Here is an 18,976-nt window from a genome sequence, read left to right on the forward strand (position 1 = left end):
AAGGGGGGAGCCCCCACTACTTTGAGAAAGTAACAGTCTAGGTCAGGCGCAGGGACTCCAGGAAGACATTTGTGTTTTGTGTTCCAGGAGTGAGGGTGATGCAATTAGTGGGGTGAATTTGCCGGTCTGTAGTGTTTCTGTCCGCTGGGCTCCTAACTCCATCTTCTGGCTTGGGCACTCTGAGGAGGAGCCAGGCCCTACTTGCCACCAGGGCTCATGTGACTGCCCCCTTAGCAAATGTAGGATCCGTCTAGCTGAGACCGGGGTTTCTTCCCCTGGCTGGTGTCCCTAGGGACCCTTCACCCACTGGGTTCCTGTCAACCCCCCACCCTAGTTCCTGTTCCTCCCAGAAGCCTGTCTTGGTCTCTGTCTGCCCCCTCCCCCTCTTTGCCCTGCCCTTACGCTCTGGGTGTGCTCATTTCCCACTTCCTTCCTCGCCCTGGGGCCTGGCCCTGTCCTTGCCAGTCTAGGAGCCCTAGGCGCCGTGCCCTGCCCAGACTTTGTACTCCTGGGCCAGAGACCCTGGTAACCAGCAGGAAGGCTCACTCCCCACCCCTCCCAGCCCCCAGGGCCTCTCCCAGCAAACCCCCAAGTGACTGGTAGCCACAGACTGATTTCCCCTCCCCTGGGTGGGGAATCCTAGGACCCTCAAAACTCTAGGCTTCTCTGGGCGGGGGGAGTGGTGGGGCGTAGAGAGGGGCTTTGATGTGTTTTCAGAGGTGAGCCACTATTGTGAGCTGAACCCTGGGGAGGCTTGTGAGGGAGGGCGAGGTAGTGGCTCCCCCTCGGTAGCTGCCTGTCAGAACGGGGTGGGGGGGACTTAGCCCTCTTGGGGGCGCCTCTGGTTCCCAGAGGGCACTTGGTATTGTGCCAGGGTTCTTTTTCCTAGGAGAGGGTGGGAAAGGCTGGCTTTCCACACCGCTGCTGACTGAGTGTGACATTGTTCTTGCCGTAAGGGGCCCCAAGCCAGCCTCCTCACACAGCCGCTGGGTCGCTGACTGGCCGGGGAGGGGGGGATGAGGCCAGACAAAGCCCTGGGGTAGGGTGGGGTAAAAGAGGGCAGGCTGAAGCCTTTTGAGGAGGAGCTGATTGCTATGGCAACACTGCTTCCCAGACAGTTTCTCAGAGAGGGCGGGCCTAGGGCAGGCTCTCTCCGGCTTCCTCGGGACTTGGGGCGTTCTGTGTGAGTGGGTGGGGTGTGAGGAGAAAGGGCATCGCTGGAGCGCACGGCCTTTCTGCTTCTCTTGGAGCAGTGGAGCAGTCCAATGCTTCGCCCCACTCTGGAAAGGATGTGTGTGAACAGCAGCCATTCGACCCCGAGGCCCCCGCCGAAGCCCCTCGTTTTGCAGATTTGGAAATGTATGACCCAGGAGACTGTGATTCCCCCAGTCACAGTAAAAAAGCAGGAGTTGGGATCCAGGTTTCAGACTGCTCTTTGCTAGCCCCAGGCCCACGGCTTTCTTCACCGACGTTTATTGAGCAACTATCATGTGCCGGGCACTGATGTTAACTGTGGGAATATGAGCCTGAACAAAACAGATAAAGCTGATGCTCTCATTGGAGCTTTCTGATAGGGGAGAAAGGAACTGTGTTTACTGGTGTGTGTTTGTGTGAGAGAGACGGAGAGAGAAACTGCTATAAACACACACACACACACACAGCAAGCTAAACATTTGGGACAGTTAGGTAAGGCTTCTAGTTAGTGTGATGCTGCTTCCCTCAGGTACCCACTGAGACCTGGACCATCCTACCCTCTGAACCACTGAGCCCTCACTTTTGTAGGTAAACGAAGTCTGGGGCCTGTGGTGATGGCAGTAGGATAGAACAGCATGGTGTTGCTAAGGGAGTATTACTCTCCTACATTGTGCTGTGTCTCCGCCTGACTTCCCAGTTAGCTCTTACTAAGGTGAACAGGCTCTTCACATGAGTGCTGTGTAGTTTTCTTCAGGATTCCTTGATCCTGTTCCCGAGCATTAGGGAATCAGCAAGGAAGTCAGTCCAAGGGAACTGGACTTGTTTTTTTAAAAAAAAATTTGTTGCTAACAAACAAAATTTTCCCCCTGGACTGAGGGGAGGAAAGGTGAGCTTAGAGGAACTGTTATTTGCTTGTGCCTCTTAAGTGCGGAGCATAAGGAGGAAGTTAAAGGAAAACCTCTTTTTATTTTCCAATGACAACCTCAGGGCCCCGGATGCCAGGGGTGGGGGTGGGTGGGTGGGGAGGTAACCACAGCATCAGTGAGGAGGGAGAAAGCCTTAGGGCTTTATGTGGCCTCTGAACTATAGAAAAATGGCTGGCTTTCCCTCGTGGGGCTCTGGTGCTTGCCTCTTGCTTCCATGGGCAAGTCTCCGAGAGAAAAATCTCCTGAGTTGCAAACTGGCCTGCTGACCGGGGCTAAGGGCAAAGTAGATAGGGCTATCTATTGCCTCAGCTTGCCTCCAGAGCAGCCCCTCTGTATCTTTTAATGCTCAATCCCAGTCATTTAAAGAATAGGAGGACAAGGGTTAGGATGCTTCTGCATCACTTAATCTGGTTGGGTCTGAGCTGGGCCTGGAGCCAGTGACTCGGGGAGAGTGGGGAGTTTTGAGGGAGTGGTGAATCATGGGGGTGAAATCCAACACAAGAGCTGGGCTCATTTCCCCATTCTTACCAGATGCCTTCCTAGCCCCCCTGAACTGTGAGTAAGGAACTGAGTAGAGCACTGGCAAGGAGTGGGGAGGCCTGGTCTCAGGATGGGAGTTCGGAGACACAAAAAGTAATGCCTGGGTCCCTGAAATTAAAAGGTATTCATATCTGAGGAGCTCTTAGGGTTCCTTTAACAGAAGCAAAATAACATCTATGTATGTATTTATTTGAGAGATCTTCCATCTGCTGGTTCACTCCCTAAATGGCTGCCACACACAGGGTCTGGGCCAGGCCGCGGCCAGACTCCAGTGAACACTCAGATTGGGGATGCCGAGTCCCAGTTAGCAGCTCAACCCACTGCGCCACAGTGTGGCCCAGAACATTTATATAGAGGAAGAGAAAGAAGAAAATATTTCTTAGCATGGAAGGCGATAGGATCCTACCCCAGGGTTTTTTCTTCTGCTCTGGCATGAAGGAAGCTTCCTAAGGTCTAAACAGCCTTCTTGGCTGGGAAGTGCTCGTTTGGAAGGTGGGGAGAGATGAAATGGGCATGTTTAGGGTCTGGGGTCTGGAATGATAAAGGCAGGTTGACTTTGCGTGTTTTCGAATTATATCTATGAAAACCCTGGGCTTCCTATTAACATGCCTAGGAAGAAGAAGGGTGGGGAGGGAGTATTGAGAAGTGAGTCGGGGGTTAAAAGGCAGAGCAGAGAATTCCTTTGGACTAAGGCAGATGAGGGGTTAAGGATATGGGAGGAGCGACCCTGAGTAGGCCTGCCCCCTCGTGGGCCAATAGGCGTCCGCCCCTTGGAGGAGGCGTGCCTCATTCTTGAGGTCGAGGGGAGGCTGGCCTCCTTTGGGCCAATGAGCACGGTCGCTACCCATGGAGGGCGTGGTCTGAGGGGGGCGTGGCGGCCGTGGCCGCCGCGCCAGGGGTGGTGGGGCGCTGGGCGTGGCGGGCGGCCCCATCAGCTGGTAGGAAATGGCCTGTGAGTCAGAGGGGCAGCGGAGTCGGCGGCGCGGAGCCGGGGCGGCCCCGGGGAGGGACCGTCGCGGGGAGGGGCGCGGCAGCGGCTGAGGGGCTGCGGGCGCCCGGGCCTGCTCGTGTTGCACACGGAGCTGATCAGAGAAGAGCCCAGCTGAGCAGGACTCAGCCTGAGCCACCCTTTGTCTGTGGGGCCCGTGGCAGGGAGGACCGCGGATCCGAGGGGAGGGACCGGGACGGGACGGAAGGGCCCGGAGCAGCGGCCACCGCAGCGGAGCCAATTTGGGAGCGGGGTGAGTGTGTGTTAGGGGGAAAAGAGCAAATCTCCGACGCCCCAGTTGGATATGGGGCCTGTCCCAGGCTGAGGGGAGGAAGAGTGAAAAAGAACCTGGGAGGCTAAGCGGGGGGCGGGGGGTCCGGGGGGGCGGCGAGGGCAGTGGGAGATCGTCCAGAACGAGGAGTCCAGGAGCAGAGGTGAGTCTGCCGGGCTTAGTTTGGAGGGGTTGCAGAGGTCTGCTCACCCCGCCCCACCCCCGCAGTGGAGGGCTCTAGATTAGGGCCCAGGGATTGGGGAGTGAGCAGAGATTGGCTTTCCGACCCCTGTGGTGGTCCACGGAACAGCCCCCTGACTTGTGTGAATGCCTATAGGGACAAACTGTGTAGCAGCTTGCAGTAGTTCTGGCTGCACAGAATGAGGGTTGAAAGCACATAGAAAGGAATCCTTCTTGTCACCCTCCTTGATAGGGTAGAAATGGTTATCTCTGTTACAGAAGGGAAAGGCAGAATGAACCTGGGAGCTCATCCCTATACCAACACCCACCTCCTTGGCCTAGCAGGTGTCTGAGGGTACAGACCCCATGGTATTCTGGGACTTGTTGTTTTTGCTGGCCTTGTTCCCTTGGCATGTTGGGAGCTGTAGTCCTTGCCAGACACAGCCTGGCACAGCTGTTTGATGCCAGCTGCTGCCCATCCCCTGCACTGAGAGTGAGGTTTGGCTTACCTCGCCCTGCTCCCCCATCACCCCCCCCCCCGCAGTCCTGCCCCATGAGTCAGCTTGAAGCCATGGTCCAGAGCCAGACTGGCTGGGTGGCAGAGGAATGAGTCTTAAAGCGAGTTGATGGGGCGGGAATGAGAGGGTTCTCGCGTAATGAGTAGATGCTAGGCATGCTGGGGTCAAGTAGGGCATCATGTCATCACCTGGCTACCCTGGGGCAACCGCTCAGGAGGGTGCCGGGGATGACCCGGAAGTGGAGATGCTAAGGAAAAGGACCTTCTGGATCTGTGTGGCTTGAGTGGAGGAAAGGAGGAGTAGAGATGAGGGAGCTGCCATCAGTATTCTGCACTTTCCAGCCCACCCACCCACTACACGGAGCCAGAATTTTCTTAGGGATCTTAGTTGTAATGAGAACTTGGTGAAATGGAGAAGTGCAGGGTGCAATGATGGGAACTTGGTGTGGGAGAGTTTTTCAGTCCCTGGCTGCAAATGCCCCCCCCCCCCCCCCCCCCCCCGTCTGTTGCTGATTCTCCCTGTGCAACTAATCTCTCTGCTTCTCTCACCCGGGGAGTTTTCCTCTGCACAGATCTCCAGGGTTTGAATTCCACTTTTTTTTTTTACTTATTTATTTTTTTTTTTGCCTTGCTATGTGCTTTCCTCTTTGCTTGGAACTGGGCAGAGGGATGGGGCACAGACTTGTCCTGAGGAACCCTATGGTCAGTCCAGGAGATGCTGTACCCCACAGGAGTGAGCAGAACTGTCCCTGGGTTCAGGAAGTGGTCACACTGCTGTAAGTGAAGTCCCAGAGGAGGGGGAAATATTTTTGGTTGGGGGTAGACAGAGCAGACTGTCTGGAGGGGATAGCATTTGGCCTAGCTGAAGCGGAAGCATAGGTCTAGGATAGGCATGTAAAGGGCCCTCTTTGAAGGAGTAGCCATTGTGAGTGGCGGGCACACAAGCTACTGCCCAAAGGAAAAGGCTGACCCTTCTGGGGGCAGTTGGTCTTCAACTGGACGATCCCCTCCCCACAGTAGGGGCTCCTGAGGGTAGACTAGTCAGTGAGGACCGCCTTGTTCCCTGGCAGCCAGGCAGTGGTTGTAGCACTGTGGGTGTGTGAGCGCTGGGGGAGGGGCATGCTGGTTTCCAGCTGACTGACTGCTGCTGCCTTATCTCTAACGTGCAGGGCCTGGGGGAAGGGTAGGCCTTGGAAAGAGCTGTCTGGCATTCGTCCCCCACCTCCTTGTTTTTGGTTGGATTTGTTGCCTCTTATTAAAGAGACAGACTGTTGGAGGCAACTGGGCTTTTCAGACCAAAGAGCCAGCTTGAAGCGCCTGAGGTCTGTTACCTCTCGGGGGCGCCAATGGGGTGTGACTGTCTGCAAGACCTCTGCCCTTAGCACTCGGGGTGGCACTTACCCTTTTGGAGACACCCATATGGGAAGTTGTGCAACGCAGTGGCCTTGAGTAACAGCAGAATCCATGCCCTCCCACCTGGCATGGTCTCTTGAATCTTGGCAGTATGTCACCCCCCTCCGAAGATGGAAGCCCCGACACGTGGTCATCCTGTTTCCACTCATTTTTTAAAATCAAAACAACAACAACAACTCCTCTTTATCTATTTTGATTTACTTGAAAGGCAAAGTGACAGATTTCTTCCACCTGCTGGTTCATGCCCCCAACATCCACAACAGCCAACACTAGGCCAAAGCCAGGTGCCCAGAACTCCATCTGGGTCTTCCTTGTGGGTAACAGGGGCCCAAGCACTTGGGCCATCATCTGCTACCTCCCAGGATGCAGGAAGTTGGATTGGAAGCAGAACAGCACTTTGATAAGGAACGCAGACATCAGAAATGGCAGCCTAACCAGCTGCGTGAGAATATCTACCCCAACTCATTTTTAAAAAGTAATTAATTGGCCGGCGCCGCGGCTCACTAGGCTAATCCTCCGCCTTGTGGCGCTGGCACACCAGGTTCTAGTCCCGGTCGGGGCACCGGTTCTGTCCCGGTTGCCCCTCTTCCAGGCCAGCTCTCTGCTGTGGCCAGGGAGTGCAGTGGAGGATGGCTCGAGTGCTTGGGCCCTGCACCCCATGGGAGACCAAGATAGGCACCTGGCTCCTGCCATCGGATCAGCGCGGTGCGCCGGCCGCAGCGCGCCAGCCGCGGCAGCCATTGGAGGGTGAACCAACGGCAAAGGAAGACCTTTCTCTCTGTCTCTCTCTCTCACTGTCCACTCTGCCTGTTAAAAAAAAAAAAAGTAATTAATTTTCTTTATTTGAAAGGCTGAGAGGGTCCTGTGGCATAGTGGGTAAAGCCGCTGCCCAAGATGGTGGCATCCCATATGGGTGCCGGTTGGAATCCCAGCAGCTCCACTTCTGATCCAGCTCCTTTCCAATGGCCTGGGAAAGCAGCAAAGGATGGCCGAACATGGGAGACCTAGAAGAAGCACCTGGCTCCTGGCTTCAGCTGGGGCCAGCCCCAGCTGTTGTGTCCATTTGGGGAATGAATCAGCAAATGTAAGATTCTTTCTGTCTCTCCCTTTCTCTCTGTAACTCTGCCTTTCAAATAAATAAATAAATCTTAAAAAGGAAAGGAAAAGAAGGCTGAAAGACGGAGATCTCCTATCTACTCGTTCGCTTCCCACAGTAACTGGGGCTGGGTCAGGTGAAAGCTGGGAGCCAGGAATTCCATCCAGGTCTCCCACATAGGGAGCAGGGACCCAAGTACTTAAGCCATCACTGTGAACCTCCCAGGGTGTGTATTAGCAGGAAGCTGGAATCAGGATTGGATCTGGGATTTGAACTCTGAGCCGGTATGCCAGTCAGCATGTTACCCACTGTGCCGATGTGCACGCTAAGCCCGTGCCTTCTGTTTCTGAGGAGCGCGCCTCACATGGGAGGAACGTCCTGGAGTGTACTCTGTCGGCCCACGATGGGGACGAGGTCTCAGCGATGGCTCCAGGAAGCCTGGCTTACGTCTGCTTTCCTGTCTTCAGGGTCCAGCTGAGCCCAGGAGCTGCACGGAATGGTGGCAGTCACCTTGCCAGTGCAGTGGGCATGGACCAGACTGCAAGCTAGCGGAGCAAGGCGTCCATCAGGAAGAGGGGACACACAGCTGGGCTTGAAGCTTTTTCTTCGGGGTGAGTACCAGAGAGAACGAGAGGGGAGTTGGTCCAGTAAGAAGTCTGAGCTAAACAAGCCACGCTCTCAAGAGTTCTTAGAAACCCCTACATTCCCCACATCCATCCCGGGGTTTGCACACCTTCACCCTCAGGAACCCCTCAAGGTCACGCCAGGCCAGGGAAGGGTCTGAAATGCAGCTGGAAGGAAAAAGACTCATTGAGTCCCCTGACCACCTTTTCTTCTCTTCTCTTGCACAGATGTCCCCAGGCCCCCCAGCCCAGGCCCAGCATAAAAGGCCGTGGGGGGGGCCCCCCACTGACCCAAGGGGGGCTTCATGCGCCACGTGCAGGCGGAGCCGTCTCCATCCTCAGAGCCCGAGGCTGGCCCTTCACAGCCTCCAGGCAGACAGGGGGCCCTCCAGGGTGGCCTGCTCATGGGCTACAGCCCGGCGGGGGGGGCAGCATCCCCCGGGGTCTACCAGGTATCCATCTTTTCCCCTCCGGCTGGTGCCTCTGAGCCACACAGGGCCCTGAAGCGTCCAGCCCCACCTACTGAGGGTCCACGGGAGCTGAAGAGAGGCCCTGGGCTGGGGGCTAGAGAGGGACTACCGCCTGAAGAACCATCTACTCTGGGGCTCTTGGGCCCAGAGGGCCTGGGGCTGGGACTGGGTGTGGCCAGCCAGCATTTTTCCCATCATGGCCTCTGTGTTGTGGAACAGGGAGGTAGTACCACCTCACCTCAGACTTCAGGGGCCCAGAGCCCTCCCTGGCCCCCATCCAATGCTTCCTGCAATACTTTGCACACCAGAGACTGGGCTTCCCCCAGATCCAGGGGGTCAGGGGTCTTTGGGGGAATCCCCAGGGCCAGCCCCTTCGGGCCAGCTGCACACACTTGACACTGATTTGCACAGTCTTGCACAAATAGGGGGTAAGAGCCCAGTGGCTGGGGTGGGCAATGGGGGCAGCCCCTGGCCTAGGGAGTCCCCTGGCACTGCCAATGGGCACAGTCCCGAGCACACACCCCCTGGCCCTGGACCCCCAGGCCCCTGCCCCACCAAGCGAAGGCTGCTTCCTGCTGGAGAAGCCCTGGATGTCAGCTCTGAGGATGAGGGTCCAGCCCCTCGGAGGCGCCGGGGAACCCTGGGCCACCCTCCTGCTGCCAACAGTTCTGATGCCAAAGCCACACCCTTCTGGAGTCACCTGCTGCCTGGACCCAAGGAGCCTGTTTTGGTGGTAAGCCAATACCACCATGAAGTGGATACTTGTGTGGGTGAAGGGGCGATGCTTTGATGAGCTCCTGTCCCAAAATACACCTGGCCTCCACCCAGTCTCCTTTCTTAACCTTTCACCTCTGTAGGACCCAACAGACTGCAGTCCCATGGGGCGGAGGCTGAAAGGTGCCCGTCGCCTGAAGCTGTAAGTGACCAGCTTCTCCCTCTGTCCTGTTCCTGAGAATGCGGGTCAAAACCTATAGTCCAGGATAGGGGACCCCAGAGCAGGAGCCCTAGATAATGGCAAAGAATGGAACCTGAGGACATGGGCAGGAATCCCGGAATATCTGAAGCTATGCGTCCCTTCCCCCACCAGGAGCTCCCTTCGAAGCCTCCGGAAGAGCCCAGGCCTGCTGAGCCCCCCCAGTGCCTCCCCTGTTCCTACCCCTGCTGTCAGCCGTACTCTGCTGGGCAACTTTGAGGTAGCTCCCACTGGGCTTTGTGACTGGGGGCTCCGGGGAGCAGTGGGACAGTGGCTGCGGGGTGGGACGCGTGGTGTGGATGGGTAAGGACCGGGGTCTCTCCCACCACGTGGTGTGGATGGATAAGGACTGGGGTCTCTCCCACCACGTGTTCCCCCACCCCAACCCCAGGAATCCTTGCTGAGAGGACGCTTTGCACCATCTGGCCACATCGAGGGCTACACAGCAGAGATTGGAGCGAGTGGGTCCTACTGCCCCCAGCATGTCACGCTGCCTGTCACCGTCACCTTCTTCAATGTTTCCGAGCAAAACGCCCCGGCCCCCTTCCTGGTAGGACCTAACTCCAACCCGAAGGTAGCTTATTAAGAGGATGAGGGGCCTTGGGGAGAGAGGGGGGGACAAGAGTTATTCCTGTTCCTCACCTAGGAGTGGGGCAGAGTGAGGTGGGGCAGAGGCCATCTAGGGTCTGAGACTGTGGAGCGGGGCAGGTATTTAGGGCTCAGGGCTCTCCTGCTCCCCACCTTGGCTAATGGCTCCATGGCCTTCCCAGGGCGTCGTGGACTTGAACCCCCTGGGGAGGAAGGGTTACAGTGTGCCCAAGGTGGGCACCATCCAAGTGGTAAGTCTCCCTACGGGAGTGGGTGGGTAGAGAGGAGAACAGCCTCTACGTCTTACCAACCTTGACTGTCCTGTCCCCAGACCTTATTTAACCCCAACCAGACTGTGGTGAAGATGTTCCTCGTGACCTTTGACTTCTCGGACATGCCTGCTGCCCACATGACGTTCTTGCGCCACCGCCTCTTCTTGGTGCCTGTGGGTGAGGAGGGAAATACTAGCCCCACCCACCGCCTCCTCTGCTACTTGCTGCACCTCAGGTAGCCCTTCCCTGATTAGGATCTCTCCTTGCTTCTCTGCTGTCTGGACTCTTCCTTTAATCACACTCTTCTCCCTTAGGTTCCGGAGCTCCCGCTCAGGCCGTGTAAGCCTGCATGGAGATATCCGCCTGCTTTTTTCCCGCCGGAGCCTGGAGCTGGACACAGGGCTCCCCTATGAACTGCAGGCTGTGACCGAGGCCCCCCATAATCCACGTTATTCACCTTTGCCCTGATTGCAGGCGCTCTGAACCCACGTGGGCCAACAGCCTGCCCCTCCTCTTCCATCTTGGACCGAGTAAACACATGGAGAGATGGCGAGAGACCCTTCAGGCTTGAATGAAAGTTCTCGCCCTGCTCGTGCCCAAATTGACTATTTGGGTGTTTAAAGCTTCTGGTCCTTCCACACCCTGCCCTACTCCGGGTACTCGACGTGCCTGTCCCCTCTCTTGGGTTTCCCAGGCCAGCTTAGATAGCAGGGACAAACCAGAGCTACCCTGAGTTTGTCCCAAGTTCCCAGGCAATTCATGCCAGCGTTGCCTCCCTGTCCTGGGCAGGGGCCACTTATTATTTTATTTATTTTTAATTTATAATTTATTCAAATTGGATTGCCTTGGTAACCTCCCACACCTGATAATTGGCGTCACCCCCTTCCTTTCCCACTCAAAGTTACTGCTCCAATCTCAGGAGTTGAAGAGGCTGATGTGAGGGTAGGGGGAGAAGTGCTCTCCCTCGGCCGAAGGCAGAGGGGTTATTCCAGAGAGACTGAGTCATTAGCCAAAGACTCAGCTTCCCCTGTCCTCCCCCTCTGACCCATCTCCGAAAGCCAACTTCTACGTGTGTGTGTGTACAAGCTTGTGTTTGTGTGTGTGTGTGTGTGTGTGTGAGGCAGAGAGAGAGGGAGTACATGCATGCACACACAGGGGTTAACTGCCCCTCACCTAGGGCTCCAGACTCCACGTCCCTCTCCTTCTGCCTGTGTCTCCTTGCTTTGGGGTCCTGACTGAGGAAGGTGTCCAGGGGCAGAGTCAGGGCAAAGGACTGGGGTGCCTCCTCTCACCTGGCCGGACTCTGACCCACCTACCTCAGCTGGGGTGAGGGGCAGCCCTCAGACTCAGTCATGTGGTTCCCAACTACCCCAATCCCCACTCCAGACTCTGACCCAGCCTCAGCCCAGACTCCTGGGGCTGGGCAGAGGGGAACAAGCATTTGCTGAAACTTGAAAACAAAACAAAACAAAAACAGGAAAAAGTTGTACCTGGTACTTTTTTAAGAAAAACATTTAAGAGAAAGAATAAATTCTTGTTTGGAAACTTGAACTAATCTTTCCCTTTTCTTTCGGGATGAGGGGGCTTCACATGAGGTGGGACCCTGCATTTTCTCCCGGAGAGCAGGCAGTAAGCTTGAGCCCATGCTGATTCTCGGAGCTTGGTCTTCCTCTTCTCAAATGATGAGTGGGAAGGAGGTGTTGGGGGAAAAGTTGAACTCCCCGGGGCTGGCATCGTGGCGTAGTGGGCTGAACTACCAGTTCCATCCTGACCCAGCCCCTGTGGTTGCAGCCATTTAGGGAAGGAACCAGTGGATGGAAGAACTCTCTGTCCCTGCCTTTCAAATAAATAAAATAAATAAATCTTACTTGAAAGGCAGAGTTACACAGAGAGAGGAGAGGCAGAGAGAGAGGTCTTCCATCCGCTGGTTCACTCCCCAGTTGACTACAACGGCCAGAGCTGTGCTGATCTGGAGCTGTGCTGATCTGAAGCCAGGAATTTCCTCCGGGTCTCCCACGTGGGTGCAGGGGCCTAAAGACTTGGGCCACCTTCTACTGCTTTCCCAGGCCACAGCGGAGAGCTGGATCGTATGTGGGGCAGCCAGAACTCGAACCAGTGCCCATATGGGATGCCAGCGCTGCAAAGCGGTGGCTTTACCCACTATGCCACAGCACCGACCCATTTTACTTATTTGAAAGACAGTGTTAGAGACAGAGAGAGACGGAAAGGTCTTCCATCCGCTAGTTCACTCCCCTAGATGGCTGCAACTGCTGGAGCTGGGCCGATCAGAAACCAGGAGCTTCTTCCTGGTCTCCCACGCAGGTGCAGGGGCCCAAGCACTTGGGCCATCTTCCACTGCTTTCCCAGGCCATAGCAGAGAGCTGGATTGGAAGTGGAGCAACTGGGACTCGAACTGTCGCCCATATGGGATGCTGCTGCAGGCCGTGGCTTTAACCTGCTGCGCCACAGTACAGGCCCCTAAATAAATAAATCTTTAAAAAAAAAATTTAAGTCTCTGAATGTGGATCTGGATCCTTATACTGGTTCTGTTGATGATTTTAACGCCTCGGAATTTCTGTAAAATGAGGGTGACTGAGCAGACCTATGAAAGGATAAAGCCAGAGCATCGGGGGGTGTGTGCAAGGTGACATGCCCCAGACAAGGTTGGAGGTCCAGGCTTGCCAGGGTATGCAAGGGGACCAGGCCCGCCAGACCCCGACTGGGAAGAGACAGGAGAACCGTGGCGCCTTGGGAAAGAGAGTGCAAAATCTCAGCTCAATCACCAGGCAAAGTGAGGCCCAGTTACCACGGCAACGGGAACGGGGTCAGTCCCCAGCGGGAAGGCTGGGCGCAGCACAGCGGGGCTACCAGAGAATCTCCATGGCAACGAGTCAGCGCCGACCCAGCGGTCGCTATGGTGACAGATGGGGGCGACTACACGCTCTAGTGGGTAAACTGAGTCTCGAGGCTCGGTAAAGAATGCAGGAAAGAGTGTTCGTTTTGTTCACCACTCAGGGGATCTCGACCTCGAACGGCGAGAACCAGAACGCAGCAGCAGCCTCGGGGCCTCTGTGGAAGGTCCGCGTCTCCCCGCAAACAACTTGGGGCACGCGCCGCCAAGCCACGCTGATTGGGCGAGTGTGGCCTGGGGGAAGGGACATCCGGAAGGAAGTACATCCGGGGGCGTGGCCCTGCGGCCGGAAAGGCTCGGGTCTGGGCTGCAGGAGCGGCCGCTCTGCTCCTCGTCTCGTTGGTTCCGGAGGTCGCTGCTGCGGTGGGACATGCTGGCGCGCGCGGCGCGGGGCACTGGAGCCCTTTTGCTAAGGGTGAGAGCGAGGCAACCTTTTCTGGAGAGTCGAGACAGCGGTCAGAGAGTCGCGCTGGGCCCTCGGCTGGGCAGGAGCGGGATTCCAACTTTGGTAGTGGACGGGGGTCAGAGGTTGTGGTCCTCACGTGAGTCCCTCCCCCGGTCTCCGTGAGCGTCGGGGTGTAGGGAGATGCGTTAGGGACGAGTCGGGTGCCCGGCCCGCTGGGGTCTCTGCTGACTCTTGTCTGCCCTCCAGGGCTCTGTGCAGGCGTCCGTCCGCGCTCCGCACCGCGCCTCCTCCGGATTGCCCCGAAACACCGTGGTACTGTTTGTGCCTCAGCAGGAGGCCTGGGTGGTGGAGCGAATGGGCCGATTCCACCGGATCCTGGAGCCTGTGAGAACCTACTCTGGCCAGCCAGCCAGAAGCCCCTTCCCCCCTCACATGTGGGGGTGGGACCTCCTTGGGGGCCTGCCTACTCATGTGGTCTGACTCTTGGGGCCGTGCCTGGCAGGGCCCAGGCTGCTGACCATCATCCCTTGCTCAGTCCCACCTGTCTGCCTACAGGTGGCTCTCTGCTGACTCCTGTTTCCTTGGCCCTCCCCTCCACTGAGACCTAACCTTACCTGTCTGTCCTCTCGGGTTTTGCAACCTGGGATGCTCTGACCTCCTGAGGATATCTCTCGACAAGGGCTACTGCTTCTCTGAGCATGCTCCAGGCCTAGCTTAGCTCTCAACCCCACAGCCCCTGCCCTCCTGAGGACCCGTGACTCCTCTTCCCAGGGCCTGAACATCCTCATCCCTGTGTTAGACCGGATCCGATACGTGCAGAGCCTCAAGGAAATTGTCATCAACGTGCCCGAGCAGTCGGCTGTGACTCTTGGTGAGGGGCAGGTGACGTGGGTGCTCTGAGACCCTTAGGGATGTGGCTGCTGTACATCCAGAACTTAGGAGAAAGAGCTGGTTGGAACCTGGGGGCCTGACCTTCCTCTTTTCTCCCCTGCTCTTGCAGACAATGTAACTCTTCAAATTGACGGGGTCCTGTACCTGCGCATCATGGACCCTTACAAGGTATCAGCCTCCTGCTTCTTAGTTACCTTTCTCAATAAAATCCTGCACCCAAGCTTCTTACACTGTCCACGCCCCTTCCAGGCAAGCTATGGTGTGGAGGATCCCGAGTATGCTGTCACCCAGCTAGCTCAGACAACCATGAGATCAGAGCTTGGCAAACTCTCCCTGGACAAAGTCTTCCGGGTAAGTGACATGCAGACAGAGTTAGGATTTGGAGGCCTGAACCTGGCACTGTCAGTCTTTTCTGGGGATCAAGATCAGCCCCAGGGGATCTTGATCAGCTCAGTCTGCCGATAAATGGATTGAGGCTGTAGAGCTGACACCTTTTCTTCCTCCAGGAGCGGGAGTCTCTGAATGCCAACATTGTGGATGCCATCAACCAGGCTGCGGACTGCTGGGGCATCCGCTGCCTCCGTTATGAGATCAAGGACATCCATGTGCCTCCCCGGGTGAAAGAGTCCATGCAGATGCAGGTGGGGGGCAGAGAAGGGTGAGGAAGGGGACCTCAGGGTGCCGTAGTCCCGGGGGGACCTGGGCTCCCTTCCCTGTTGTGATGGGTAGAATTGCAAGTGTGGGTAAGAGTTTCCCCTGGCTTCTCGTTAGTGGATGTTGCTGGGGGCTTGCAGGTCGAGGCAGAGCGGCGAAAACGGGCCACAGTTCTAGAGTCGGAAGGGACCCGAGAGTCGGCCATCAACGTGGCAGAAGGGAAGAAACAGGCCCAGATCTTGGCCTCTGAAGCAGAAAAGGCTGAGCAGATCAATCAGGCAGCAGGTTAGACGAAGGCAGAGGCCGAGGGAGGAGCAGGGCGTGAGCTCTGAAGGGCGGTACCGGCACTCTGGGCGTTTTAGGGTCTTCGCGGGTCAGCCTCTGTCTCCTCTCTTCTAGGAGAAGCCAGTGCAGTTCTGGCCAAGGCCAAGGCCAAGGCTGAAGCTATTCGTATCCTGGCTGCAGCTCTGACACAACATGTGAGAGGCCCCCGGGTGGCAGTGGGGGCCCAGAGTTGACCATGAAAGGGTTCTCCTCTACCGTTGGGGGACATTCTTTCCTTTATGGGTTCCATTAAGGCAGGTGACATGATGTCTTGTGTTGTGACCTGCATACCCTCTGTTTAGGCAATTGATCCCTCTTCTCCATCATCCCCGTCTCCAGATCTGCAATCTTTGTTTTTATCTCCCATGTGGCCACAGAACGGAGATGCAGCAGCTTCGCTAACTGTGGCCGAGCAGTATGTCAACGCGTTCTCCAAACTGGCCAAGGACTCCAATACCATCCTGCTGCCTTCCAATCCCGGGGACGTCACCAGCATGGTGGCGCAGGTTAGCACTCTCTGAGGACCCAGCATGGAGCACTAGTGCCAGGGACTGAGACCTCCCACTACCACCAGCGCTCACACCCCATTGGTCTGCAGAGTGCCCTGGCCCAGCCCTTCCTTTGTTCCCTGTAGAGAACACCACCTCCATTCAGCCCTGCAGATAGAGAGCTCTTGAGAGGTGGTTTTTTTTGTTTTTTGTTTTTTTTTTGTAGATACCTGTGCCAGGGTCCCCAGGTCATCATACTCTGATGGCTTATGGATTCCTGGGGTCAACTCCAAAGCTTATGTCTAAGGCTTAAGAGAAGGAAAAAGACAAACCCAGCCCAGTAGTCCTAGTCACACCTTTTTCTTTCAGCCATTAGTAGGTTGGGCTGTGCCCTCTGCAGCGTGATTTCACGGCTCTCTCTCTCTGTCCCTCTCCTCAGGCCATGGGTGTGTACGGGGCCCTCACCAAAGCCCCGGGTTCCGGGGCCCAGGACTCAGTCTCCCGTGGCAGCGGCCGAGATGTCCAAGGCACAGATGCAAGTCTTGATGTGGAACTTGATCGGGTCAAGCTGAGTTAGTGGAGCTGGGCGTGGCCAGGGAGTCCCGGGGCAGGGGAGCAGCCCTTCCAGATTCTGTCTGCGGCCTCTCTGCCACGAGTTTGCTTTTTATTTTTTTATTTGAACTTTAATCATGTAATAAACTCACCAGTAGCAAACCAGAAACTGTCCTCTTTGATTGGGGGATTACGTTGGGCAAGTCACTGGCGTTTTCTTTGGATGTCTACACTCACTCTCCAATCCTGTGAGGTGTTGGGAGCTGATGCTTCTAGGAGCATGAACTTTATTTAAAGTGAAAGCACCCTTTTTGTCTTCAAGAGGAACTGTGTGATAATGGCAGAACGATCAATCCACATGACCTTGGAGCTGCCCACTGCGGGTGTAGTCCCCTTCCTGCCCAGTGTGGGGCGGTGTGTGAGGCAGGTGTTGGGATATTTCTCACGGAAGCGGGCTGTCCTGGCAGGGGAGAGCTGCTGAATGCATACGGGGTCTTCAGGGGCTGAGGGCATTCCCTGGGCATCTGTTCAAAAACATCTGGCGTCTGCCACGTGCCAGCCTCCGTGCCAGACGCTGGAGTTAGCAAAGCGGCAGGTCCAGCCATCCTTGCTTCTGCAGTCAGGTAAGGGAGTGGCGGTAGCAAGTGACCAATGGTGTGCTAGAAGGGCTGTGACGTGGAGGCAGGGCTGCAGGAAGCCTCACGGATAGACTGGAAGGTAGGACATGAAGGAGGTGAAGGAAAGACCCTTTTGGGCAGCTGGGAGTGAAGCTGATACTGTAAATGCAAAGGTCCTGGGGTAGAGCATGTGGGAATTTTAAGTGGAAGAGCAGTGGAGCCACTATGGATATGATAAAGAAGCAAAGTGCTGGGACCAGCACTGTGCAGTGCCAGCATCCCATATGGACGCCGGTTCTAGTCCCAGCTGCTCCTCTTCCCATCCAGCTCTCTGCTATGGTCTGGGAAGGCAGTAGAAGATGGCCAAAGTCCTTGGGCCTCTCCACCAGTGTGGGAGACCCGGAAGAAGCTCCTGGCTCCTGGCTTTGGATCAGCGCAGCGCTGGCCGTTGCAGTCATCTGGGGAGTGAACCAGTGGACAGAAGACTTTTCTCTTTGTTTCTCCATCCCACTGTCTGTAACTCTACCTCTCAAATAAATAAATAAATAAAAGAAGCAAAGTGGCAGCTAGATGATGAATTATAGGGGAAAGGGGGATAGTGTGTAAGAGTTGTAGGTCCATTGCAAAAATTTAGGCTTTTATTTTAAAGGTTTTAAGACATTGCCAGGGGCTGGCGCTGTGGCATAGTGGGTAAAGTGGCCACCTGCAGTCCTGGCATCCCATATGGGCGCCAGTTCGAGACCTGGCTATTCCACTTCTGATCCAGCTCTCTGCTGTGGCCTGAGAAAGCAGTAGAAGATGGCCCAAGTCCTTGGGCCCCTGCACCCACGTGGGAGACCCAGAAGAAGCTCCTGGCCCCTGGGTTTGGATGAGCACAGCTCTGACCATTGCGGCCAACTGGGGAGTGAACCAGCAGATGGAAGACCTCTCTCTTTCTGTCTCTCCTCTTTCTGTGTAACTCTGACTTTCAGATAAATGAATAAATCTTAACAAAAAAAAAAAAAATTGCCAGCTTAAGTCTTGTACTTATGTTTTAAATGACCGGCAGGGAGATAAAGATCTCTTATCCACTGATTTCACTCTCCAAATGCATGCAACGGTGGGGGCTGGACCAGACCAAAGCTAGAAGCCCAAAGCTCAATCTGGGTCTTGTGTGTGGGTGACAAGGACCTAAGTACCTGAGCCATCGCCTTCTGCCTCCCAGGGTGTGCATTAGTGGGAAGCTGACATGGGAAGTGGAGCTGTGTGACTCGAACCCAAGCGTCCAAAGTGTCATCTTAACTGCTGTGTCAGACACCCACCCCCAGGCTTCTAACATGCACGCTCCACACAATTCCCCCATTTAAAAACACAAATTCAGTGCTTTCTAGTATATTCAGAGCTGAACAACCACCAGCTTTGGAATGTGTCACGCACCTTTTCCTCACCCGTACCTGCCCCCTCCTCAATAGTACTGAGAAGCCGTTTTGCTTATTCGTCAGTGATGGGCATCTGGGATTGCACCTTTGGCTGGGATGGACAGTAGTACTATGAGCATCCATGTATAGTTTTGTTTGGACACAGGAGTTCACCTCTGCGTGATTCTGCTAGTTCACCACTGTGTAGCCTGGTGACGAACTGTTCCTCTGTTTCCCGAAGCTGCTGCCCTCTTTTTATGACCCCCCAGCCACAAATGAAGGTTTCTAACACCCCCTTGCCAGTATTTGTTTGTCTTTAATGATAGCCATCCTGGTGGACTTAAGTGGTATTTTCAGCACTTTCCTGATGGCTAGTGCCATTGAGCATCGCTCTGTGGGTCCCCTGGCCATTTGGATATCTTCAAGGAAATGTTTAGTCACATCCTTTGCCTATTTTAAAACTGGGTTATTTGGAGTTTTTATTATTATTATTATTATTATTATTATTATTATTATTATTGAGTTATAAAACTCCTTTAGTTGATTTGAGAGGAGTGATGAAACCTTATCAATAGGAGTTAGCCAAGCAAAGAGAGAAAAGTCTTATTTTCATTTTACTAAGCAATGCCAAATAATGATATTGAGAGCCAAGTTTGACTCCAGACTCTGTGCTTTTGGACTTAAC

The 18,976-nt window shown here is 55.4% G+C and overlaps 2 protein-coding genes across 2 annotated transcripts; both read left to right on the top strand.

Annotated features, from left to right (window-relative positions):
• The first annotated feature begins 3,663 nt into the window (after positions 1-3,663).
• ATOSB (atos homolog B) lies at positions 3,664-11,602 on the top strand. The gene is given in 10 exon segments (XM_062208012.1): positions 3,664-3,901; positions 7,593-7,736; positions 7,977-8,539; positions 8,541-8,951; positions 9,076-9,134; positions 9,306-9,411; positions 9,583-9,741; positions 9,962-10,030; positions 10,111-10,286; positions 10,366-11,602. Coding segments are annotated over 8 exon segments (1,620 nt in total). The 5' UTR covers positions 3,664-3,901; positions 7,593-7,736; positions 7,977-8,053; the 3' UTR covers positions 10,520-11,602.
• Positions 11,603-13,270: 1,668 nt separating this feature from the next.
• STOML2 (stomatin like 2) lies at positions 13,271-16,440 on the top strand. The gene is made up of 10 exons (XM_062208013.1): positions 13,271-13,377; positions 13,615-13,752; positions 14,140-14,239; positions 14,369-14,427; positions 14,509-14,610; positions 14,766-14,900; positions 15,054-15,198; positions 15,313-15,392; positions 15,615-15,743; positions 16,165-16,440. Exons 1-10 carry the CDS (start codon positions 13,333-13,335, stop codon positions 16,300-16,302), a joined length of 1,071 nt encoding a protein of 356 aa, XP_062063997.1. The 5' UTR covers positions 13,271-13,332; the 3' UTR covers positions 16,303-16,440.
• The last annotated feature ends 2,536 nt before the right edge of the window (positions 16,441-18,976 follow it).

The sequence above is a fragment of the Lepus europaeus genome, chromosome 12, assembly GCF_033115175.1.
Source record: "Lepus europaeus isolate LE1 chromosome 12, mLepTim1.pri, whole genome shotgun sequence".
Taxonomy (NCBI): domain Eukaryota; kingdom Metazoa; phylum Chordata; class Mammalia; order Lagomorpha; family Leporidae; genus Lepus; species Lepus europaeus.

Coding starts and splice junctions, on each gene's coding strand:
- STOML2 (XM_062208013.1), top strand. CDS start 13,333: ATGCTGGCGCGCGCGGCGCGGGGCACTGGAGCCCTTTTGCTAAGG. Junction 14,611..14,765: donor CCCTGGACAAAGTCTTCCGG/GTAAGTGACATG, acceptor TTCTTCCTCCAG/GAGCGGGAGTCTCTGAATGC. Junction 15,199..15,312: donor GCAGATCAATCAGGCAGCAG/GTTAGACGAAGG, acceptor CCTCTCTTCTAG/GAGAAGCCAGTGCAGTTCTG.